At 39.4% G+C, this 27,796-nt stretch overlaps 1 protein-coding gene across 1 annotated transcript; it reads right to left on the bottom strand.

Annotated features, from left to right (window-relative positions):
- Positions 1–15,709: 15,709 nt before the first annotated feature.
- Positions 15,710–17,720, bottom strand: LOC149156200 (pinosylvin synthase-like). The gene is made up of 2 exons (XM_089442253.1): positions 17,518–17,720; positions 15,710–16,753 (listed from the first exon to the last, which is right to left on the bottom strand). Exons 1-2 carry the CDS (start codon positions 17,699–17,701, stop codon positions 15,756–15,758), a joined length of 1,182 nt encoding a protein of 393 aa, XP_089298379.1. The 5' UTR covers positions 17,702–17,720; the 3' UTR covers positions 15,710–15,755.
- Between the last annotated feature and the right edge of the window lie 10,076 nt (positions 17,721–27,796).

Genomic DNA, 27,796 nt, shown 5'->3' on the forward strand with positions numbered 1-27,796 from the left:
TCGAGAAGGTTCCATTCTTCGTCTTTCATACCCGTCGGCATCTTTGTTTTTCCGCCCAATGGTAGGTATAGATCTTTCTGATACAGATAATCTTCCATCTGCATCTTCCACAGCGAGAAGTTTTGGCCGTTAAATTTCTCGACCCTAAACTTACCATCTTCCGCCATTGCTCCCACTCAAACCAGGAACCCTTCTTTCCTGCGAGTTTATCAGCCAAATAGACCTTCGGCTCTGATACCAGTTGTTAGAAAATTATATATTACGGAGCAATGGAACACATAAAATATAGCAGAAATATAAACACAGAAAACGCACAAAACAAGAGAGACACAGATATACGTGGTTCACCCAGTTTGGGCTACGTCCACCCCGAACAGCCAGTCCTTCCTTTCTATTATCCAGCAAAATGTTGAGATACAACCTACAGCAAAACCGCTGTAATATCCTCTGTTTTCTCTCACAGTCTCACCTCTATGTTTCTCGCTCACCGAATACACATCTATATCAGCCTCAAATACAATGCCCTCATATAAAGAGAGGGGTTGCCTTCTAGGGCAAAAAACCCTAAACTAAACATAAGTTCTACCGTCAGATCATCCGCCTAATGAACGGCCCAGATTGACTAGAAATTACTATACTTTTACAAGGCAATTTTACAGCTGTTTTTAGCTTCGGGGGCAGCGCCCCCGAAACCCCCCGCCAGGGGGGGCTCCATAAAGTCGCTGCCGCCCCCCCCTGGACCCCCCACGGCAGCGATCATTTTACGGGCGGCGTTGCCACCCCATTTTGAACTGGGGTCCAAAATGCCGGTACTATAGAAGATAATCAGGTTCCACACCCAACAAAACATCCCCATTCAGTCACGAAGGTCATCTTGCTTCTATCTTCAGGCGTGATTTTGATTTGATGGTACCCAGAGAACCCATTAGTGAAAGAGTATGCTTCTTGGCTGCCTACATTATTTAGGACCTCATCAGTGAACGAGGTCAGGAAAGGATAATGCACACAAGAGTCATTCAATTTCCAGAGATCCACGCATATCCTTATTTCTTCTTTCTGTTTCTTTTCCTGAACCACAATCAGGATTACCCAATCAGATTCTTCCACTGGTTCAATAATTCTTGCCGTGAGCATCTTATCTAACTCAACGTGGACCCTTTCCTTATACTTCGGATTAAGGTCATAAGGTCTTTGTTTTACAGGTTTTGCGTCCAGTTTCAGGGTGATCTTCATGACACCCAAGTCTCCTATTATTCCCTTCAGATAAGAAAACTTCGTGGGGAACAAATCTTGATATTGGCAGAGGAGCTCAACGACCTTGTCTACTATCGCATCATCCCAATAGTCCCCAATCTTTGCAAATTTCAGCTCCGCCTTTGTGCCATTGTTGACCTGCCTAATTTTCAGTGGTGTGGTTATTTCTGGATCCTCTATCTGTGGACCTTCAACCTCATGGTGACCCTCATTTTTCGAAATATTAATATTTCTAGGATCCTCATCTTCTTCTTTAGTGGTCACGTTATAGCATTCCAGCACATGGTTCAGCTGGGTAGTCCAATCAGGTTGAATCAAGTCCAAAGGATCCTGCGGTATCCTAAAGATCGCTGATTTGACCTCTTGTAGAGCCGTGTCAATATAGTAAAACCCATCCTCAAAGTTGAACATCATTATAAACCCCTAGTGCAAGATATCCCATTCTTTAGTGCCATGGCGGAGCTCTGTTTCCAAGTACTAATTCATTGGTATGACAAAACAGATGCACCCATTTAGGCTGGGGCTCCACTCCATAAGCCTTAGTCCATTTGGCCAAGTGATCACGCGGATCATCCCTTCCATCATACTTGTTTGTCATCGGCAATTTTGGCTGTCCAAAACGTATTCTTATCATCCTCCTATAGTTGTGCCAATCACCAAAATTATCCTTATGCGTACCCCACCATCTTGTGGGCATAGCGCACAGTGCCCAATCCAAGGCCTGGAAGTGATGCTTCTCCAACACTTCTCTATCAAATGCATCCAAAAGGCGATCACCATCAGTTCTCCCGTCATAGTGAGGCAGATTCCTTACTTCTAATGACACGCAACGCAATGACTTGGTCATCATATTATAATGAAGCGTAGATACTTCATGCAGTCGGTTCTGCCAGTGCTCTAATTCTTCGTCTGAATCTGATGTGCAGGAGCTCTCACAGTGCCATGCAATATGCCCATCTGTTGTTAGATTTATCCAATCCTGGTCTTGCATCGTTATCTAGTAAATATGGTCCAAATCATCATCATTTTCATAATCATCGACTAGTTCTGTATAGCGCGGTCCTTTTGTAGGATCCAACGACACCACTACGCAGAGCGACTTCTTTTCAAATATCATATTTCGCTTCTTCAGTTTGATTACCCCATTCATGTCAGTGCCCTAATCGATTCAAAGGAACGCAGGATAGGGATTTCTATCATCCACAATCTCTATTACCTCAAAATCTGCCAGTGCACTCTCGCCTTCGATGTCAATTTTCACCCTTGCAGCCTCCCCATCGGGAAGATTTTCTGTTTATTCGCCATCCTTAATTGGATAGGAGACCACTAGAGCATAGGTCTCCCCATTCTTTCCCATGTTTGCTTTGGCAAAACATTCGCATTGGACCCTAGATCTAAGGTAACTTGGTCAATTTCATATTCCCCTATCTACGCGGTAAGCCTCATCTCACGCCTAGTCCTTGCCTTATGCTTGCCAAGCTTTCTGACTACGAGCGGTTCGCCAGTAGCATCGTCCTTGCGAGTGATCCAATTGAACAGTTCCTATAGGCCCTTCACAGCCTTACTATCATGGAGCAGTTTCATGCAGGTCTCCAAGAATGTGGTAATCATGGAAGGGTCCATTTCTTCAACTGGTTTCCTAACTTCCTGAGGTAGAGGCCTCATTGAATCTTTCTTTGCTTCCATAAATGTTGCTTTCACACACTCCAAATCAAACCCAGTCTCCTTTTCTGGTGCTATGCGGACCCATTCACCTTTTGTAGGCTGCTTCCCTTATATTGATATATATTGAGGAAAAAATAACATAATATATTGGGGGATATATACGGGGTAAAGGATTTTTATATTGATATGTATAAAAAATGGACCTCAAAATTAATAAAAAAATATAAAAGGGTTTAAAAAATGTTAATGAAAAAATGGATACCTACAATATTGAGTGAAAGTAGGGGTTTTTTAAGTTGGGAAGCTATATTGGGTTCATATTGCTAAGGGGTTAATAATGTGATTTTTAGAGGTATTTTCCAATATGTAGTCAACTTAAGGGTATTTTTTAGTATGACACAAACGCACGCAATATGTTAGAGTTTCATCAAGTGAAGCCCCGGTTCCTTAGTGGTACCAGTAGAGAACATATATATTTTACCTTGATGTTTTTATTTAGTACTTTTAGTATAGTTTTTTCTCTCTTCTACATTGTGGTATATGTAGTTGATATTTATCAAGTTTTAGTGGTGGCCAATATTGACATCTAGCATGGAGATGGTAGTATACATGATTAAGGGGAAGTCACAAAAAGAAGAGAAACATATTTTATTTTTTATAAGACTAAGTGTGGATGTGGATGATCACAAAGGTCATGTTGGAGTGTACCACAACCTAGAAGAGGTGCCAAACTTATTTGACTAACCTTATTTCCTCTAAACATTTAGTCATTAAATTATTGAAAATGATTGTTTCGTCGAGATGCCTTCATCATATTTTTCATTACGAAACAGACACATGCACTGGACATGTTCACATACTCGCTTAGAACACGCCTCTTAGTTTTCTTGGATCTGTTAGGGTCCTCTGATTCATTGGATCAAATGATGATTGGCTATTATATTTCAGTTGATGGAATTGTAAATAACAGTGTGTTCTGCAAATTATTTCCAAGAAAAAAATAGAAAAATAAAAAATGGCTTGCAAATCAAAATGCGCCTATAGAATAGATTAATCATGCTTAGGATAAATTAATTAGGTTTAAAATAATTAATCGTGTCATTTAATCACGATTAACCATTTGTAATAAGGCATGTAGCACTAATGTTTGGTTTTATGATAAAGTGACAAAATGGTTTGTCGGCATGTGATTGACAAAGGCACAAGACTCAACGGTTGAGATCTCCCTCATGCAGATCAACGATGGGGGAGTGCTTTCGCGCCCTCCCGAGATCCATCCCACTTTACACATGGGGGGGTGAGGGGGTCCGAAAGGCCCCACTACGTGTCACCGCTACAAATTTTCGCACAACCCCCTCCTGCCCCCCGCCCCTTTCCTTTCACTCATCGTGCCCATTCCCCCCACCCCTCCGAAAAGTCATTCGACATTGACCACCAGCTCCCACGGTAACGATCACTCGCCACCTCAACTAACCTTCCCTCCACTCATCATGTGCCACCTCACATCGATGGACCCCACTTCCCTTCCACCAACCATGTGCCTCCATGTCATATATCCATTCCATCCCACTCCCGCGAGATGAATAGTGAATGTTGGCAAATTAAAGTGAGCACTGAGTTGAAAAAATAATCAGTTAAAACTAAGTTTTTTTCCCATACAACACAGTTATTTTGAGCATGGTTTCCAAACAAATAAGAACCCATTTTCTCAAAAATTAAAGAGGTTTTTGTCTAGAATGGACCCATTTACAAAATCGTGTCTCAAGTTTCTAAGAGCTATAATGGTTTAGGAGATTTGCATGAATCTTTGAAGGTATATTTTCCATAAATTTCACGTTTTAAGTCACTGTTTTCAAATGTGGTTTCCAAACAGATGGAAATTAATTTTCACAAACAGAAAGAATTTTTTGTTGATAACATGCTCATCTACAAAAGCCTCTATCAGTTTTTGTACCGCTCTCATGGGCTGAGATATTCAAAGGGATCACTGGACCCTATTTTTCAGTATTTCATGCGGAAAAAGTTCATGGGTAGTTAGTGACTTGGATATCAGCTCATCAGATAAGACTTGCTATCAAATTTGAATTGTTGTTCCTTATCACCAACAATCCTCAAAGATAGTGCCAAGGAGATTCATTAGTTTCGAATGTCCTATATTTCAGTCATATTTTTGTAACACAGTTTTTAGATATTTGTAATAAATATTGATATTTTTTTGTCAAGATATTTTCTGGAGAATTTGTATCAACACTTCATCAATTGAAGTAATATGTGTTGGGACTTGTTTGAATAAAAAGACTTGTATTGTAAAGCAGCTCACAGAGCCACCATTGATGAGATTTTTAGTAATACAGTGCAATCATGACATGATTCTTGTGTCATTTTTATTGGTGAAGTGCATCTTTCTTTGTCAATTTGTTTTCCTTTTATTCTCATATATGATTCTAAAATCTGAATTGTTCTAAGAAGATAAAGAACACAATTTGTTTGAATGTACACTCTGTCTCTAGCTTAAGAATAATTTTTATGTTTTCCCCTGAAGATTAAAATCAGAATTCTTAACTGCTCTGTTTTTAATTAGATCTCTGAATCTTTTCCTCTCATTCACACCATATATCATAAAGGATCCAGTGAATTTGCCTAACCTGCCGTGTAAGTTTAGCGTGTAAACTCTGTATTTGATCACCACAAACCCGTGACTCCATTTGCCCAATGGCCTTTCTTCCCAGTTTCAACCCAACAACACAAAAAACCCAAACCTGAACTTAATAGATAGCCTAATACCTTTAGTGAAACAAAGCTAAATCATAAAGAAAGATCCCCCTCTAAAACTCGAAGGGCTAGATTCCCAGTTTTGAAAGTGGTTCCGTGGTTACCTGTGTGATTTTTTCCACAACCTAAAAAATTACGGAGTACTAATAGGATCCAGATTGGGTTTTGCCTCCCCCTGATTGGATTAAGAGGAAAGAAGGTAAAAGGTTATGTGCTACAAAAAAGTACAATCCGAATTTTTTTTTAACATTCATTCATCTTTTCATATATGCATTCCAAACATTCATTCATATTTTAATTTGATATATGAGGCATAAGGGAGAGCATAAGCACATAACTTTGAATATAGGAGGAAGGAGTGGAGTGGTCACACGGTGTAAAATATCTAAATATCTAAAATTTTAAATGCATGAAATGTGTGGACGAGAGTGTAAATCAGATTATCCATCAAGTCGGTGTCAAGAGGTGGAAATCGAGGTAAGAGAGTGAGTGTGAAGCCGCGAATGAGGAGAGGAAAAGGCATGAGTGAGGTACGTTACTTACATGGATGGATGGAGGGAGATTACCGTACGGAACCAATTAAACACGTGGAATATTAAAATAATCACATGTCCAGCCAATGTGGTTAAACAAATTATTCCCGAGAGGGGAGGTATTGGGTTGCGTTGGGTTGTTGGCCAGTGGTTTTGAATGCTATGTGTCAATATGAAGCGGTTTTCAACTATGTCGTCCTCCGCTCCCCTCCCCTCCCCTCCTCGACAGTGAATATGCGGCGGTTTTCAACTATGACGTCCTCCCTCCTCTTGTCAAATTTGGAGTTTCTGGACAGAGATCGCGGTTAAGGTCTCCTTATCTAAGCTATGGACAATTTAGTCAGAGTGTAAAATGAGTAAACATATTCAAATTTTGAATTTTATTAAAAATTTATGCTGTTACGTTTAAAATATTTTTTTACATTCACTCATTTTATTTATTTATTTGGAAGTAAAAATTTTTACATTCATTCATTTTTTATTTATTTGGAATTATAGCAAATAGGAGACGTAAAAAGTAATGCGAGTGCGTTTCAAAATATTTTTTTGCATTCACTTATCTTTACAGAAGACGTAAAAAGTAATGCGGGTGCGTTTCAAAATATTTTTGTTACATTCACTCATCTTTTATTTTGGGTAGTTACGAATTTTATTAACTAAAAATCATAATTTTCACTTAAAATTTGGAACTATAGCAAACCGAAGACCGTAAAAAGTAAAAAGTTATGCTCGTACATTCAAAATAATTTGTTACATTCACTCATCTTTTATTTTGGGTAGTTATCAAATTAGGTAATACAGTTTGATTCTTTTGCAATTTGATAGCTAAATATTTTTCTTAAGAGGTTTGTACCTCTAATAAGCTTATTTAACAATAGAATTGTTGTAAATCAAAATGTAGGATTTTAAGAGAATATAAATTACTTTTACTTTTTGAAATCAAAAATATTGGGCAACCCTTTTATGGACTACTAATAAGTTATTCTAAGTGCCATTGTTTTTCCTGAATAATGGTGATGATTTGATGTGCATTCAGTAATAGTAACCTATAATAATTGTCTTCATTACTAATTTGAAAAATAAATTATGATAAAGAAATTCCTTGTTTTAAAAAAACACAATAAAACAATAATCTTATTATCTATTTTTATGAATTTATCTTTATTGTTTTTAAGTTATCTTACAATTTCTTAAATTTTATTATTCTTTTAAATCAATTCAATAAAATAAATAATACATTTTAATTCATAAAAGTAATTATATATGAAAATAAATTTATATAAATAAAGCTACTTAGTATTTTTAATATTCTATTGAGGGATTCAAAGTATGGAAGGGAGAATATGAAATATGTGCAAAAGCCTTAGGATATTCATAATTATTAATGACAGAGGGACTTATGTCACCAAAAACAGAGACCAGAGACTAAAGGTAGTGTGTGATTCAAAGTTGGTGTTAATATGTTTATTATAAAACAATACTATAAAATGATTATGAATATTATGATTATACAAAAAGAGGCTAAAGGTAGTGTGGGATTCAAGGCTAGTGTTAATATGTTTATTATCAAATATATTCATTAATATTATGATTATAGAAAGAGAAACTAAAAGTAGTGTGGGATTATTTATATTATATAACTATATTTATTATTGATATATATTTTCCAAATAGTTAAAACTATATATTTAGTTATAATAATAGAATTGAATTATTTTACTAATTTACTTAATTGTTATGTAATAAATTAATTTGAAATTATAATTACATATATTAAAATAATAATGATATCTATGTATTAAAAATAAGAAAAATACGTTTGGTTAACCATTAAACCTATTTACATTATAACTTATTTGTTAAAATTAATATATAATTTACTAATTAAGTAAATGAGTAAAATAATTCAATTCCATTATTATAATTAAATATATCTATTTGGAAAATATATATCAATAATAAGTTTTTGAAAAGAGGTTTTTCGACAGATAGGTGAGGGGAGCGCGCGACCGGAGCTTCAACAGAGGGAGTCCATGACAGACCTTCCACCGACCATTCCTCCTATAGCTCGTTGACAAATCTGCTGATACAGTCTGGTGCCGGATGAACCTACAGGTTGTGGCTACATATTTAGCAACACGTTTTCAGGGCACCCTATCAACGGCTTTCTGCCATTAGCCAGAAGAACCTACAGGTCCGGCCCACATTTCCTTCTTGACATCACGTGTTCCCGGCACGTCGACCTACATTCCTATTCTCGCCATTCGCCTGTAGCTTCCTCTCTCCTTTTGCATGATTCCCAGAACATGCATGGCCTCGATTCTTGCTGTAGGGTACGTGGATAGTTGATGGTCATAGTTGCATGCAAGCTCTCCCTTATATAAGTCCGCGAGCTTTGTTACATTCGGTTTCCTCCCTCCAGCCTCGAGGGCTGGAGGCTCACATAGCCTCTGCTTCATATGTCTGGTTCATGGCTCCCTGCTCCTGGTGTTTCGCGGCTCCTCTCAGGTATGGATTTTCCCTCATCTCTATTAATCATCCTAATGATAGGTTAGACTGTATTTTTTTCGAATATTCGTATGTCATGGCTCTCGGGGCTTGTATTTAGTTTATCTATGTGTTTTGGATCCTAGTTACTCTCTTGCCACTAGTTTCCTCTAGTTTTGGCATAGTCCTCCCGGCACATCATTTCCAGTCGTTTGCCAGCACCATGCTCTGTGCATTACTCAAAAAAATCAGAGCGTCTATCTACATTTACTGGCCCTGTCAAGACTTCAGAGTCCGAATTGGGAAATGGTGGATAGTTTTACAGTGTTGCTGTTGCTGCATAGACTGTAACAACAGCCCGGGTGCATAACAGTTCCGGGATCTCTCATCCTTTCCGATAGCCATTCCGGCATTTTTTTCAAATTTCACGATCTCCGGTTCTCAGCCATTACTCTTCACCTACCGCTTTCACCACCCTGCATGGTGGAATGCGATTATGGCGGTTCTCAACGTCACTCGCATCACCTTACCTATCTCCTAGATTTTCCTTTGCCAGCTTTTGGGCCTTCTTTCTTGTCGGGTTTTGGTCATTGTCAGGCCTCGTACCACTACCAGCCACCACCTTCCGAAATAGTCTTTCCAACCGGGCATCTCTCTCCGTCGGGCCTCTTTTCGACGGTTCTAAATTAAGTTCTCTGTTGTACGAGGACCCTCCCTGGGATCTGCTCTTGGTCTTTTTTGGGGATCTCTCTTTGGCATTGGGATGGCCGCAGACAGCGACTCCCCGGGTACAAAGGCCCTACTGGCGGCGGCCATTGAAACTGAAGAGGCCTTCATTGCCACAAGTGGGAATCCCAGTTGGCACGACACCCTGTCAGGCTCCCTTCCAACAAGGCACAAGGACCCTTCCCTATCTGCTTCTCAGCATCTTCTGTCCCGTCGACAAAAATGTAAAGTGCCCGCCAAAACGGTCCCTCCCCCTAAGGCGGTAACGATCGCAGGCTCCTTCTTGACTGACCGCATAGACAGTCTTCAGAGGCTCGCCCTTGTGGGGAAATGGTACTTCCCTGAACTAGCAGAAGCAGATATGCGAGATTGGATTACAAAATCATGGATGCCCGTCATTGGCTACTCTCCCATCATATCTCGCATGATGAAAGAATGGTATTCTTTCCACTTTCAAAAACAGGAGGACCTTGAAAGGATTCTGGATTGCCCGTGGGTTTTTGGTCGAAGCTTCCTATCGCTCTCAAGGTGGTACATGGGTTTCGACCCTCTCAAGAATACACCCGCTCATTGTCTGATATGGTTGAAGTTGCCCAATCTCCCACTTGAGCTTTGGACTCAGGAAGCTCTCGAAGCTATTGGCAACACAATTGGCAAATTTATCTACGTTGACCCATGGATCCGAGGGGAAAAGGACAAGCGCATTGCTTGGGTCCTCATTGAGAGGCCTTATAAAGGCGGGTACCTAGAGCAGATGGAGATTATATGGGAAGGATCTCGAACTCATCAGAGAATCGATTTCTGGGGCATCCCCTTCAGATGCTCCACCTGCCATCGCACAGGTCATCTTCAGCACGACTGCAAGTACAAGAGATCGAGGCCCCTGCGCCCTACAAAGACCAAGGAACCATCTGATAGCGACAGTCTCTCAGGGAGACTCTTCTCCTTCCAGTCCTCTGATCACGCTAATAAGGGTCAATCGCCCAACCTAGCTGACTCCAAAAGCCTCCCTCTATCCCCCCCTCTCATGAATTTGGCCGATTTCACTTGCCCTCCCATCCCGGAACAACCTGAGGAAAACTCGGTCCCCTCCCCGCCCCCCATGAATCTAGCCGACTTCGTGGTCGGTTCCCACCCCATTCCTATCTCTTCTTCCCCTCCATCTCCCTCTGCTAAAGGCCTACACCCTTCTTCGACTCCCTTCAATTCCCCTGTCTCTTCCCCTCACAATGAACCTGACAATGACATTGACCATCTCCTGAACCGTCACCCATCCATCCTGGAACCTCTCACCATTCACAAGCCAGCTTTTCCCTCCATCAGTCCCGACTCCGCCAAGAATATTACCGTCCGTAAAAAAACCAGAGGTGGAAGCAGGCATTTCAGAGGACGTTCAATTGCTACTGACTTAGGTGTCATCAACCTCCCCCTCATCGACGTCCCCATCCTTGAGTCCCCCCTCCCGCAGCCCCTTAGAGCGAATTTGGCTGGAAGCTCTTCAAAATGACCTTCCTCGTCTCATATAACATCCGAGGTTTAGGAATGGCCTCAAAGTTCTTGGCTCTGAAATCTACATTCCTGTCGGAAAATCCTTGCATCATTTTTGTTCAGGAGACCATGCACAACAGTTCAACTGCAATTGCCTTTTTCAGAAGGATGTTCCCCTCTTGGCACATGTCGGCAATCAGTGCTGAGGGACTGTCGGGGGGTCTTGTTTCTCTATGGAACCCACTTCTGGTGAACGCCACGGCATACAAATGTCAAGCTGGTATTCTCCTCTCTGCGCGCATTCGGGGCAGACCCAATCCAATCAAACTGCTTAATGTTTATGCACCATACAAGAACAGATCCCCCTTCTGGGACTCCTTCCTCCTCTCGGGCATCCTTGACATTCAATCATTAATTATTGCTGGGGACCTAAACTTCACTCTTGGTTCACAAGAAGTTTGGGGTCGCTGCTCGACCATGGACAAATTAGCAGTTAAAATGCGCACAGAGCTTCTCAACAGGGATTTGGTTGACATTCCTCCGAATCCTATGGCCCCCACATGGGACAACGGACGTGTGGGAAATGCGTACATTGCCAAGCGTATAGATCGCTTTATTCTATCATCCTCCATTATCGCGGACTGGGGCATGCCCGTTGCCAAAACTGGAGACGCCGCCACCTCCGATCACAAGCCAATCTCATTAACGTGGGTCGGTGCTTCACAAAGGAAGGGATATTCTTTTAAGTTTAATTCAGTTCATCTACATGATCAGTCCTTTGGGGCCTTCGTCAGATCCGCCTGGCGCAATATCACTTGCTCTGAGGACGCCCCCTTCCTCACCTTCCGTGAAAAGATGGACATTCTCAGAAAGGATGTAAAATCATGGCAAATCAAGAAAAAAGCCGACGACTCTCGGGATCTTGGCAATATCACGCGAGATATAAATCTCCTTTCTTCCTCCATCCAAACACAGGGTCTCTCCTTCGATAAGAAGGTCCTCCTATGGTCCCTCGAAAAAGCGAAACAAGCTCTGCTCCTTAAAGTGGAGGCTGCTTGGAGACTGAAGAGCTGCGCTCTCTGGCTCAATCAGGGCGATAGAAATACCAAGTTTTTTCATTCTTTTGCCAGTGCGCGCAGAACTAGAAACTCTATTTGGAGCATTCATGACTCGTTGGGGAACCTTCTCCACTCACAGCATGACATATCTGCTGAGGCTACTTCCTTCTTCAGAAGCCACTACAAGCGACAGCACAATGATATCTTCGACATGATGTGGGCGGTTAATCATGTCCCAACCATGTTTGACGCAGACGCCAATGATCTCTTTCTCAGGCCTATAACAGATGGTGAACTCTCTAGCATCATAAAGGGATTTAAGAAGGACAAAAGCCTGGGTCCCGACGGCATTCCAATTGAATTTTACAAACACTTTTATGATATCTTTAAGGACGACCTTCTCAACATGGTTAATGCTACCTGTCAAGCTGGGAACATTAACAGCACCCTATCAGCCACTTTCATCGCCTTAATTCCGAAGAAAGAGAATCCCGCCACCTTTGGGGATTACAGACCCATCGCCCTCTGTAATGCTCTCTATAAAATCATTTCAAAGATTATTGCTGAACGCCTGAAAAAAACTCTCTGCTCATTCATTTCTCCTCAGCAACACGCCTTTCTGAAGGACCGGCTCATTCTCGACGCAGTCGCACTTGCTCAAGAAGGCCTCTTCGCCATTTCCTCCAAAAACTTGAATGCGGCAGCCCTCAAGATTGACCTTTCAAAGGCATTCGACTGTGTCAGTTGGAGTTTCATCCGAGTGCTTCTTGCTAAAATCGGACTCTCGCCGCGTGCCTGTAGTTGGATTATGGCTTGTGTCGAATCTGTACACTACTCTGTCATCATCAACGGAATTCCATCTACCTTTTTCCACGCGGAAAGAGGGCTTCGTCAGGGATGTCCTCTATCCCCTCTCCTCTTTATACTGGTAATGAACTCTCTCAGTTCGCATATCAACCTTGCTGTCTCACAGGGCAGATGTAAGCCGGTCATGATTTGTAAGGACATCTCTCTCTCTCACAATTTTTTCGTTGATGACATCCTTATTTTTGCAATGCTATGTAAATCCTCCTGGGCATGCTTGTTCATAATCCTACAGAAATTCAATGGTGCTACCGGCCTCTTCATCAACAATGACAAAACAAAGCTGTATCATAACAACTCCAATCTGACCATCGCTCTCTGGGTAGCGGCCCGCTTTGGCATCAATCTGGCGCTCCTCTCGGATGGTCTCCCATATCTTGGCTTCCGGCTCAAAGTCAAAAACAACAAATTCGCTGACTGGATATGGCTCATTGACAGGTTCTATAGCAAAATCTCCCGATGGGAAAACAGGCTTTTATCCCTGGCTGGCCGATTCGTCCTAGTTCAAGCGGTCCTATCCCAATTAGCAGTATATTGGGGTCATCTTTTTGTTCTTCCTGCCAAAGTTCACAAAATCATACAGTCAATCGCTGCCAACTTCCTCTGGGGAGGCCACTCCTATCAATCTAAATTTCACCTTGCAAGTATGGATCTTATCACCTCCCCCAAAAAACTTGGAGGCTGGGGCCTTATCAACATGCGGCGTTTTGGCAACGCGCTCATCGCAAAATCTATGTACAGGGCCTTCTTCGGGAACAGCCCATGGTCTGCTCTCATCAAACAAAAATATTTGAAGAATCGCAGCCTAGTTTTTTGGCTCAGAAGATCCACTCTTGGGATATGCCATGGTTCCCCCATCTGGTGCTGCTTCCGTAAGAATCAGCGTCTCCTATTCAGCTTTCTCAAATGGACCTTTTATTCTGGCTCCTCCGTCCTCATTGCACTCGATCCCACCCTTCACAATCTGGAATCTCATATCCCTTTGCCGCTTCTTACCTTCTTCCATTCCAGGGGCATCTTCACCTGGTCCATGCTAATTGACACATGGTCCTCTCTATCTCCCATCTGGAAATCGGATCAACAGCTTCAGCTACCCCTCCCCCTCCGCCCCCTTTGGTCCTCCGCCACCCAACATTTCTCCCGCCTCAACATCCTTCAACTGGGCACTCAAGACTCCCTCATCTGCTCCACGGACTCGTCTACCCACCCTATTACCGTCAATCGACTCTACACCGCCCTCTCTCACAAGCCGCCTCCACCTTCCCTCTTTCCTCTCAAGCTATGGAAAGCCAGATGCCCTCTCAAATCAATTCTGTTCGGCTGGCTTCTTTTTCACGACAGGAATTTAGCATGGGATGTTCTTCTACATAGAGGGTGGCATGGTCCAAGCCGCTGCTGCCTCTGTCGTTCTCATTCGGAAACGAATATACATGTGTTCTTTCAATGTTCTGTCTCCACTGCCATTTGGAATGATCTATCTTCGGCCTATGGCTTCCCTGCCCTTTCTTTTCCCTCGGTCAAAGAGGCGTTCACTTGGTGGTCTTCACAGCGGCCCTTCTGGCACGCCATCTTCCTCCTCACGCTCTGGCACGTTTGGAAATGGCGCTGCTGCTGTGTCTTTCAGGATCATCTTTCTCCTCCTGCGATCATCATATCCTCTATCACCGGCTCTCTGCCTCCGGATTAGTCTTCATTCCTCTTCTGAAGGCTTCCACTGCCAGGATCGTCCTCCTCCTGCTTCCTTCATCAGTGTTTTCCGGCTCACGCTTCTTCTCAGCGAATATTGGTCTCTATGATTGCTCGCCACAGTTCTCCATTTTGGGCGGCCGATGATCAAGGATTTGTATCTGTATATCTGTTTTTATGTTTTCTGTACACTTATTTCCCCATTCTGCTATTTCTCCTCAATAGATCGTCCATGATGGATCTGATACTTGATCGATGGTTTATCCCGATCCATGCTACCATGTATTCATCATCGCTTATATGACCTTAATATAACATATTTTGATTTTTCTTCTGGGAAAAGTTTTTGAAAATAATCTAATCATCTAAATTTTTATTTTTAAATCCACGGATGGTTTGGAGAAATGCGAATGGATAATTTAATTTTTGAAGGCATGCAGTGTCATTGTCAAATTGCGACCCGCGAGCGAAAACGGTATGACTTTGATAATTGATGTCTCTCATTAGATAACTTTAATTCATTTTAATATTAAAAATAAATAAAAAATAAATTGTTACCAATTTCCAAGCGCTGCACTATGAAATCGCGACGCGACCCGCAAGCGAAAACGGTGGTATGACGTAGTTCAAGAGACTGTAAAAAATCAGATTCTCCCGCATCAAGTGGGTCTCAATTAGAGGTAGAGGTAGAGGTGGTCCCAATCGAGGTAAGAGATGTTTACGTATGGGACCGAGGGAAAAGCAGTGGACGTATGAGGAGGGATGGCCACTTAAGATCCCTCATCTAATTAAGGTTAAGGTGTCGACTATTTAGTAAAATTATTGGAACTTCAAATATTATTTCGCATAAAAATTGGAACTATAGCAAACGGAGGAATGTAAAAAAGTTATGTTGTACGAGAAAGTACGTTTCAGAATATTTTTATTTTATTTTATTTATGAAAAGGGATTCATTGAGTGATTGCTCACATTTATAGAGATGTATTTTGGGAATTTGAATTTAAAATTATATCTCTTGGAATTTGAATTTAAAACTATAATTTTTTATTAACAAAGATACAGTGAAACTCATGCATGCACTTGTTGGAATTTGAAACTATTATTAGAAACACTCTATCTTTTATTCTCTTGGAATAAAGAGTAAAAAAAATGGATAGTTGCAGAAACTGCTCACATTTATTTATTCTAAACGACTATGTCTGAAAGTTTAGTTGTTAAATTTTTATTGAAGGGGAACGCTCTTGAGAACCACTGTTTCGATGGTGAGGCCCGGCCCGAATCCAAACAGGACTCCCATTTCCAATCCCTCTCCTGTGGTTGAACAACCGTTTCGTAGAGACGCTTTCCTCGTCTCATCCAATATGAAGTGGACGCACGCACTCGACATGTTTCCGTACTCGCTCATAACGTGCCTGGTGGGTATCAGTTTTGTGGGATCCAGATTGAGCTTGGCCTCCACCCGATCAAGGATGGCACGTCCTCCGGGATGAACAACCCAGAACAACTTGTTCCAGTCGGATATTTTGAACTGACTGAACGCCTCCACCAGACAGTTTTCAATGTTGGCAGAGATAAGATCCGGAACCGCGCCTTTGAGTTGGAAGGTCAGTCCGACCTCTCTCACCTTCCCACCGATGGCTCCGTCGCTGTTGGGAACAACTGTCTGGGATGTCCAAACGATTTCGAAACAGGCCTTCTCCACTTGAGGGATGGGATCAGCTCCCACGATGAGGGCAGACGCACCGTCGCCGAACAGAGCTTGCCCCACCAGGCTGTCCAGGTGAGTCTCGGAGGGTCCACGGAAGGTAACGGCGGTGGTTTCACTGCAGATGACCAGCACCCGAGCTCCTCGATTGTTTTCGGCAAGGTCTTTCGCCAGTCGAAGAACAGTGCCTCCAGCGAAGCAGCCATGTTGGAACACGCCCACTCTCTTCACACTCGGGTGCAGCCCGAGCAACTTGGCTACCTCAAAGTCTGCTCCGGGTAGATCCGGAGTCGTTGTGCTGCAAAATATGAGATGAGTGATCCCAGACTTGGACTGCCCCCACTCGTGAATGGCCTTTTCAGCAGCCTCTTTTGCCAGTCGGGGCACCTCCATAGCCAACATCGCCTGCCGTGCGTCCAATGATGGCACCTCCACAAACGCGCACACATCGGGATTCTTCTTGAGAATCTCCTCCGTCAGGTACATGTATCTTTGTTTTATTGCCGACCTTTCACCTGCATGGAGCCATATGTATGATGATTAGAAAAACTAACATCATTTTTGTATCCAAAATCTTGGATGATTCATGATTCATCACATGAACCTCTTTTTCCCACAGGGTCATGTATATATATATATATATACACCAAAGAGAAAGAGAAAGAGAAAAGAAAAAGATAACTTTAATTCATTAAAAAAAAAAAATTGCTACCAATTTTGATGTCTCTCTCATTTGAATAATAAAGATTTTATACAATTTCTTTCAAAATGATTAACATAAACATCTGAAAACATATTTTTAATTAAATAAATAAAAGTTGTAGTATAAAATCTAATATAAAAAAAGTTTACTAGATTTGATAAACGATTACCATATTGAAATTTAGTTATATGAAAAAAGAGTTACTAAATTTGATAAACGATTACCATATTGAAATTTAGTTATATAAAAAAAAGTTACTAAAGTTGATAAACGATTACCATATTGAAATTTAGTTATATAAGTGATATAAAAAAACGTTACTGTCACTGAATTTGATAAACCATTCCTATATTGTAATTTAATTCAATCATTCGGGTAACATAATAAAAAGTTACAGCCACTAAATTTGAAAAGTAAGCACTGCAGATTTCGGAATCTCTCGCTTGTTTGACTAGCTGGCTGGCTGGACATAATAATAATAGAAACTGAAACTGAAACTGAAACTGAAACTGAATCTGAAGAAACTGGAACTGAAACTGAATCGCGCCTGAATGAAGAAAAGAAACTGAAACTTACATATTCGCTTGAACTTATCCTTGAGCTCTGTGTTATGCTCGTTACCGGTGATTCGAAAGTAGTAATCTGGATATGTGCTCTGATCCACAGCATTGGGTGGATTGGCAGTGCCGATAGCAAGGATCGAAGCGAAGCCATCTGCCCTCTGCAACTTCCTGAAACCTTCAAAATCAACGCCCCCCATCTCTGCTATGCTATGAGGAGGTTAAGCCTAGTACCAAACCCTGGACAACAAATCTCAATATTTACTTTACTTTACTTTACTTTGTTGGTCTGGTCGAATAGCTATAAGAATCTCTAAATCTATAGCAGCTATTTTATACACTTTGATATGAAATAAATATGATTATTATATAATGCATCAAGAGACCAATTAGTCCAATACCACGGCTTTTATAGTCTAATACCATAATCTAATATGATGACTCATGCTTGCTTGCTTTGAATATCTTGAGTCAACACCAACCAACCATATGGGTTTTGAATTTTCATACATACTCCAGCAGAGGAGAGGAGAGGAGACGAGAGTGTAAATCAGAAACGTGATTGTGGATGAATGGGTTTTGAACATTCATACTCCAGGAGAGCAGAGGAGAGGAGAAACACGTGTGGACGATGAATAGTCAAGTCGGTCGGAATCGAGTGACGCAACTGTGAAGCCGCCAATATATAACGAGTGACGCCGCCAATGAGGAAAAGGGAGAAAATATAATGAGTGACGTGACGTATCGAACACAGTCACATACATCAAGAGCATATACTATACTCACAGTAGCAGTAGCACCCGTAGTAGCTTTACCGGGAGCCACTTGGATTGCCAGAACCAAAGCCAATCCTAGAAGAAGCAGATGCAGCCAAGCCGGTAGCTAGCCATCTCTATCTATATCGAGTTTAGGGAACCAATTAACCGTGGAATATATAATATATAATTGTAGTGATTCCTTACATTAATCTAACCTCACTGCGAGCCAATATACTTAGTCTTAGTCTAGGAAACAAATCCTATCCCTTTATGGAGTACTAATAAGTTATTCTAAGTGGCATTGTTTTAGTGATGACTTGATATAAATTCACTTATAGTAGCTAATAATAATTGTCCTAGATATTGATTTGACAAGTAAATTATGATAATAAAAAAATTCTTTTTTTCATGATAATACATTTAAATTTATAAAATTAATGATATATGACAATAAAATTATATAGTTAAATCTATTTATTTCTTTTAACATTCTATTAATGATTTTCAAGCACGGGTGGGAGAACATGAGATAGGTGAAAAAGCCTTTAGGATATTCATTATACCTCTATGAAGTTCTTTTCTTTTATGTATTTAGTTTGTCTATCCATGAAGTTCATTTTGGGCATTGGTCTCTTGAGTATTGGAATGATTGTCTCTACTTTAAGAAATATTTGATGTTCAAATAGTTTAAATCATGTTTATATGTGAAAAATTACAATGCTATTCAATTATTGATTTGTTGAGTGACAATTTTTAAAACACAAGTATGCCAAACTACTCATTGAAAGTGGAAATATGCACCATGAAATATATTTATTTTGAATAATAAACTAATCTTAAATTTTATAAAAAATTATAATATTATTGAACAATATTTATATTTTAATTTATTGATAAGTAAAAATCAATATGTTTATCCTAAAGCGTATTTATTAATATTATAAAATATTATGATTATAAATATGTTTTATATAGTGAGAATATTAATAAAAAGTGGATGTTTTTATCATTGTTATTTTCTACGGTTTATAAAAATATTCTAAATAACATGTTTTATGTTTTTTTATATTTCAAAATCATTTTCTATTGATACATTTTATTTTTAAATATATAAACTAAATAAAAGTATTTTAAATGTTATATGTTATGGTATTTATATTTTGTAACCATTTATTATTGATACATATTTTCAAAATGGATAAAATTATATATTTAATTATAATAATAGAATTGAAGAATTAAATAAAAAAATATTAATTTACCATGCATCCATAAAGGCTAGGAGGACTTCTTTTATTTGGCGAGCTTCTCACACAGAAAAGCTTGATATCATCCATGAATCGCTGGTGGGTGATAGGGAGGTCATTGCCCCATAGTCTCAGGTCCCTGAGCTGAAAGGTTCGGGCTTCCTTCTTTAGATAATGGCCTAAACCTTCCGCAACAATGATGAATAGGAACAGAGAGATGGAATCACCTTGGCAGAGGACATGATGGGTTAAAGGTTCGGGTGGGGGAGATGTTAAGGAGAATGGAGTACACCGGGGAGGACACCATAACAGAGATCCAATTAATTCATCTTTGATCAAACCCGAAGGACTTGAGAACATTGTTGAGATAATCCAAATTTAATTGGTCGTAGGCTTTAGAGAGGTCCAGTTTTATCATTATGCCATTGGAGTTTGTGATGCTTCAAGGAATGCACAATCTCCTAAGAGGTGAAAAATCCATATAGGATCTGTCGACCTTCCACAAAACCACAAGAAGTAGGCCACCTTCAACCAACAACCTCCTTTCCAAATATTTTTCCAAGAGATACTATGATGCCCCTGTTCGCGACATGTCCTATGATCATATGCCTCCTTAATAATACATGTGCCTTTCATAGTATATCCCCATCTTGGATGTCTAGTCCATTTAGGATAGAAAGCTTCCTGGATTCTAGTTCCCCGTCCAGTTGGTTCCATTGTTCCGACTCAGATATCACTTAAGTCCTATATCCCAATAAATTTATCTCGTTGCTGCCATGGGTCTTGCCAAAACAAGGCCGTTTTCCCAATTCTGATCTCCTAGAAGACATGTTGTTGTATGAGATATTTGTTTTGGAATTCCAATTCCAAATTTCTAAGCCTTTAGATGGGTCACGATATCTGATGATATCTTCTTTTCGAGTTGGCATGTTGTATTTTCATGTCCAGATTTGTTTCCATAGGTCGAGTTTACCTTATATCCAACACCACCATAGTTTGCCTCCCATTACTTGATTCAGAGTATAAGGGTCCTGGAGACCCAGACACCCTTCCATCTTGGTCTTAGTTAGGTTGGGCCATGATACCAAATCCCACTTCTTTACTTGTTGGGCTCCTCCCCGTAATAATTTTTAAAAATTTTCCACCATCTTTGTGTAGGAGTTTTTTGGGGCTGCCATCCATGAGAGCTGGTAGATCGGAATATGATTATAAATCATTATTATATAATGCATCAATATAATAGAATGGACCAATTAGTCCAATACCATGGCTTCTATAGTCTAATTCCATGGTTTATTAATATCATAGTCTAATATGATGGCTTATCATAACAGTGCTTTGTTTGAATATCTTGGGTCAACACCAACCATACCACTTAAAATGGATCTCTCTCATGTTTTCTCCTCTTTTCCCTATACAAACTTCACTTATTCCTTTATTTTATAAATTATTTCACAATAGAATTGTTATAAATCAAAATGTTCAATTTCAAGAGGATATAGATTACTTTTATTTTTTGAAATAAAAATCATTTCTGCAAGAGCTAAATCATACCCCTTTATGGAGTATTATTAAGTTATTCTAAGTGGCATTGAATAATGGTGATGACTTTATATACATTTACTTATAGTATCCAATAATAATTGTCCTCGTTATTGATTTGACTAGTAAATTATGATAAAACTTTTCATTGTTTTAAGAAATACAATAAAACAATTATCTTATTATCTATTTTAATTCATTTATATTTATTGTTTTTAAATTATTTTAGCATTTCTTAAATTTAATTATTTTTTTTAAATCAATTAAATAAAATAAATAATACATTTGAATCTATAAAATTAATGATATATGACAGTAAAATTATATAATTAAATCTACCTATTTATTTTAACAGTCTATTAATGGTTTTCAAGCATGGGTGGGAAAACATGAAACAGGTGAAAAAGCCTTTAGGATATTCATTATATCTCTATGAAGTTCCTTTCTTTTCTGTTTTTAGTTTGTTTATCCATAAAGTTCATTTTGGGCATTGGTCTCTTGAGAATTGGAATGATTGTCTCTACTTTTAGAAATTGTTGATACTAAAATAGTTTAAATGATGTTTATATGTGAAAAATTACAATGAGATTCAATTATTGATTATAATTATTGATTAGTTGAGTGACAGTTTTAAAAAACAAGTTTGTCACTACTCATTAAAAGTGGAAATATGCACCATGAAATATATTTATTTTGAATAATAAACTAATCTTAAATTTTATAAAAAATAATAATATTATTGAACAATATTTATATTTTAATTTATTGATAAGTAAAAATGAATATGTTTATCATAAAGTGTATTTATTTATATTATTAAAATTTATGATTATAAATATGTTTTATATAGCCAAAATATTAATAAAAAGTGGGTATTTTTATTATATATATTTTCGAAGGTTTATGATGATGATGATGATGGTTAACATCCACTAAGACCAAACTTTGGTCTATCGGACCTAAAGAAATGAATTATTTAGTTTGATTTAAGATTTTATTCCTATGCTCAAAAAGCTTAGAGAGAAGCCTCCCGAGCTCACTGTAATTTTAACAATGTAAAAGGCTAGGAAGGTCAGTATTGCAACAAAGATTTTGAAACTGAGATCTAATGTGGTTGTACGCGAGGCACTCTAAGAGGAAATGATTTTCATCCTCAATGTTCGTATTCTCACAGAGATGGCAGAACCTTTCCATCCATGGTGTTTGAGGAACTGCCCAACTACCCATTTCACTATGGAGCTCATGAGAGTTCATTCTAATCTTGGCTATATTAATTTTCTTCTTTGAGCTAGTTAAAACAGAGAGACACTTTTGATCTTCTAAGGTGGGGTTGATGACCTCCTTATAATATCTTACTTTTCTTTTAGCTGCTAAATCTTTCTCACACCACATTTTTTCTTTGAACTTAGAAGTAACAATATTTTTAATGTTATTAATGTTTTGCAATGCAACATTCTCGTCAATCCCCCAATGGTTTAACCAGGCCCTAGTGTCTTTATACCAACCTCGCTTGAGCCTTAGGTGGTTTTGGCTAGAATTTAAAGCTAGCTTAGGAAGTCTATGGTCTCCTACGCTATTGAGTTTGTGCTTGTACAATAGAAGCCTAGTCATAGCTAGGCTCTCGATAGGGGAAAGACCCACTTCTATAAGGAGAATAGGATAGGGTGTGTTGCTTTTAATTTTGAGGTTATACATTATAAAACGCTTCTGGATTTGCTCAATCTTTCTCCAAGATTCTCTAGAGATGCTACAACCCCAAACCTCACATCCATATAAGATAACCGTAGTGACTAAATTTTCAAAGAGGAACTTCTTTCTATCCCACATTATGAGGTTTGTCGTTTTACAATTATTTTCATGACCAAAATAATCTTTCCATCCCCCATTAATCCTTTTCTCAATGCTATAGTTCCAGTTGAGCTTGTGATGAATATCATAGTAGGAATTTACAGGGTAAGTTCCTCAAACAGAACACCAAAAGGACACCGCTCACAAACAGATCGCAGATCAATACACCAGTATTTTAACGTGGTTAAAACCCTCAAAGAGGGAAACAGTCCACAACCTGAGCCAACGCGGCCACTTCAGGTAATTTATTAATAAAAGAATGAAAATTTACATATGTTTCTCTCATGCACGGATTTTTCTACAAATGACCCTCCATGCGCTTCAAATAGAATTCATGGACCAATCGGGTGTCAAGCCACGGATCAAGTGTCGGTAATACCGAGGAGAGAATGAACCGTTGGATCACTACATATCGTGACCGTCGGATTGTAAGTTACAAAATGTACAACGGTAAAGAAACACACTTTACCTAACTCTATACCTAACTCTACACTAGACCAAGTTGTACTTAACTATTTCCTATGTGTCGGAATATCCTAACATCCCCCCTTAAGAACAACTTGGGATAGGATTGAAGGATTTACAAATATGACACAATAGGAGAAGGAAGGAGGCACTAGATCCTATCCCCCCTTAGTGACAACTTCCTGAACTCCAACCATAAATCGAAGTTTAGTGAACTTCGCCTCCGTGAGAGCCTTTGTGGAGATGTCTGCAACTTGATCATTTGTTGAACAATATTGCACTTCAAGAACATGGTCGTGAATGAGCTTTCTGATGAAGTGCATGTGCAGTTCAATGTGTTTGCTGCGTTGATGTTGGACTAGATCTTTGCATAGCTGAATGGCACTTTGATTACCACACCAAAGTGTAGTCGGATGCTGCTGCTGAAAGCCAAACTCTGACAGGATCTGACGAAGCCACAAGGCTTCCTTACTAGCTTCTACGGCACCACGATACTCTGCTTCTGCTGATGAAAGAGAAATGGCAGCTTGTTTCTTACAAGCCCATGTAATAGGTCCTGAACCAAGAGTGAACACATAACCGGCAGTAGACTTCCGATCATCAGGGTCACCAGCCCAATCGGAATCAGTGAAACCAACCAATAGAGGAGATGCTTCGGCACTGTAATGAATCCCAAACTGAACTGTACCTCGAACATAACGAAGTATTCTTTTAGCTGCTTTCCAATGACTTTCACGGGGGTTTTGCATGAACCGAGCAACAAGGCCAACAGCAAAGGAAAGGTCAGGACGAGTATGAGTTAGATACAAGAGTTTTCCTACAAGTTGACGGTATAATGTAGCATCAACTTCAGGAGAAGTACAAGTGACTGAAAGTTTGACTCCAGACTGAAAGGGAGAAGGGGCTGGCTTACAGTCTTCCATGTGAAAATGACGTAGAATATCACAAGCATACTTGGACTGGGAAAGGGAAATACCCTCCTTGGATTGCAAGACTTGAAGACCGAGAAAATAATGTAAGTGTCCTAAGTCTGTCATTTCAAATTTCCTTTTAAGGCTAGACTTCACATGGTTTATAAGGTTGGGATCACTACCAGTAAGGATAAGATCATCAACATAAAGAACAAGGATGATAAGAGAGTTGCCCACTTTCTTGGTGTAGACAGTATTGTCAGAATGACACCTAGAAAAGCCAGATTCTAAAAGAAAGCTATCCATTTTGGCATACCAAGCTCGAGGAGCTTGCTTGAGACCATAAAGGGATTTCTTAAGTCGACATACAAGGCTGGAGTCTGTTTGTATGAAGCCAATGGGTTGTTCCATATAGATTTCTTCATGCAATTCCCCATGCAAGAAGGCAGATTTAACATCCATCTGATGGACTTCCCATTTGAAAGAGGCAGCAAGGGAAAGAACAAGGCGGATAGAGTTCATTTTGGCAACAGGGGAGAAGGTTTCGGTGTAGTCAATGCCTTCAACCTGTGAAAAACCTTTAGCAACAAGACGAGATTTATGTTTATCAACTTTCCCATCTGGTCCATACTTGGTTCTGTAAACCCATTTGCATCTAACAAGTTTTCGTCCCTTTGGTAGAGGAACAAGATCCCATGTATCATTTGCCAATAATGAATGATATTCTTCATTCATAGCTGCTTCCCAATCTGGATGGCCTGAAGCCTCTGCAAAGGTGTCAGGATCATAATTTACTGGAGCTTGAGCCAGTAAAGAAGAGGCTCTCTCGAACTAAGAACGTGTACGTCGCTGATCTGTAGGATCACCGGTAAGATCACCTGCTGCATCTCGAGTAGCACGAACCCATTTTGGAAGCTCAGGTGCTGAAGGAGGATCCTGAGATGGTGGGGGAGGATTGTCATCCTCACTTTCATCATCTGAAGAAGAAATGTTTTCAAAAGTAGAAGAGATAGGGAGAGGTGGCACAACTGGCGGACTAGGCTCACAGGCCGATATATTTTCATCAAATTTTACATCTCTTCTAATGATAACATTTTTGGACTTAAATGGAATAAGTCTATAGCCTTTGACATCTTCAGAATATCCAACAAAAGTACATTTTTCACTCTTAGGTTCTAAAGCTTTATGCTTTTCATCTGGAATATGGGCCCACGCTTCACTTCCAAAAACACGAAAGTGACTTACATCTGGTTTGATTGAGCTCCATGCTTCTTCTGGAGTGATATTCTTTAAAGCCTTAGTAGGAGTGCGATTTATTATGTAATTTGCACAGTTAATTTCTTCTGCCCAAAAACTAAGACCAAGTCCTTTAGATTGTAGCATACAATTAGCCATTTCCTTTAAGGTGCGATTCTTCCTTTCAGCTACACCATTTTGTTGTGGAGTATATGGAACAGTATGTTGCATTTGAATTCCATTCTTAGTGCAATAGTTGATGAATGTGTTTTTAACATATTCTCCGCCATTATCAGATCTTAACTTAAGAATTTGATGTCCAGATTGTTTTTCAACAAAGGCCTTGAAGGCCAAAAAAGTGTTAAATACTTCACTCTTGAGTTTTAAGAAGTATACCCAAGTGCGTCTAGAGAAATCATCAATGAAAGTTAAGAAATACTTGCAGCCAGAGAATGACACAACTGGAAGTGGACCACATAAATCACTATGCAAAAGCTGTAAAGGGGCTGAGGCGTGCCAAGAGGCACGTTTTTCAAAACTGTCCCGATGATGTTTTCCGAGTACACATCCGGAACAAATACCATCTCTGCAAGATACCATAGGAAGACCTGTCACCATATTTTCTTTACATAGATGCTGAAGGGAGCGATAGTTTAAGTGACCAAATCGCTCATGCCAAAGTTTGCTCACTTCATCGTTATGAGCAACAAATACTGAGGGAAGATTTGATGACCCAAAGTTGTGAAACTTATACAACCTTGTGGAATCATTAGCAATGCCAGTAGCCAAAATCTGTTTAGGATCTCTTAAGTCCTTGATTACAACATCATGAGGTGAAAATTCAACGATTTTACCTTCACCTGAATGAGTTATCTGATATACAGATAGAAGGTTGCAGGATAAGGTTGGAACACATAAAACATCATTAAACTGACCATTGTCTAGATGAACAGTTCCAGTCCCTACAACATTAAGAGATCTATCATCACCAACATATATATTTTTGGTGTTACAATCATTTAAAGAAGAAAACATGGCTTTGCTTTTGGCCATGTGATAAGAAGCTCCAGAATCAATGAGCCACTCATGAGAATGAGAAGAAGAAGATACATTTAATGCATAGCCAGACCGAGATGCTTGACAACCACATGCAGAAAGTGCCATTCCTGAAGATGAAGTTGAAGTTGAAGATTGCCCCAAATGGATGTTATGCTTCTTCATTGCTGCTTCCAAGGCTTCCATCTTCTTAAAGCATTTTGATTCTAAGTGGCCATCTCGATTACAAAAATTGCAATGTCTATCAGTCTTCTTCCCTTTGTTTTTATTTGTCTTATCATTTTGTTGAAATGATTTTTCATTATGGGGCTGAAATTGCTTAGGACCCTTGTTTGGTTTAGGACCATTCTTTTTAGGATATGACTTCTTGGGATTCTTTGAATTTGGTTGCTACTGGGCGGCTAACGCTTTCTTGGAAGAGTTTCCAAGATTAAGAGGACCAAGGTGTAAGAGTTTTTCTTGTTCTCTTATTAAAGAATCACAAAAAGAGTCAAAGGAAGGGGACTTGTAGTCTGTTCCTTGAGAAATGAAGGCTTCTCTTGTAGAATGGAAAGTGGAAACAAACACAGAGTAGGCTGGTCCCAACTTTGTAAGAATGGAATAGATAAGATTACTATCTTCTTTCTTAACTTTAACACCTTCCAAAAGATATCTAAGGGTCTTGAACTTGGACAAGAAATCTTCAATGCAAGAAAAATTATTAGGGTCCAATGTAAGCAACTCATTTTCAAGTTGATGGGCTCTAATTTCATTTTTAATGCCAAAAACTTTATTGATTTGTTTCATTGCTTCATCAGGAGAATCAATTTCTGCAATATGGAATCTAAGATCTGGAGAAATAGACATCCCTATCAGTCCACATGCTTGATCTTGCCTATTTTCCCATTTAGCAGCCTTATCTTCATCCTTCGGTTTCTTTTCTTGGCCTGAGGCTATTCTGAAGAGACCTTTACTTCTAAGTAAATCCTCAATGTAAGCCAACCATTGGAAGTAGTTGGTGTTGTCAAGGGTAACTTGGTATTGACTTTCCATTTCAATGGAAACTGAAGCTAAAGATGCTGAAAATAAGTGTTCCAATGGATAGATCTCGAAAAATTAGGCTGGTTTAAAAAAACGGCTTTGAAAATGGCTTCCGGATGAAGAAGTTATGGCTTTTTGAAAAAAAGTTGTTGAAGTTGCCGACGAAGTGCGGGAATGTGCGGAAATGAAAAAGTCCGCCCCCACAAAATGGA

This window comes from Pinus tabuliformis, chromosome 9, assembly GCF_031772625.1.
Source record: "Pinus tabuliformis cultivar Carrire ecotype Pingquan chromosome 9, CPIR1, whole genome shotgun sequence".
NCBI classification, from domain to species: domain Eukaryota; kingdom Viridiplantae; phylum Streptophyta; class Pinopsida; order Pinales; family Pinaceae; genus Pinus; species Pinus tabuliformis.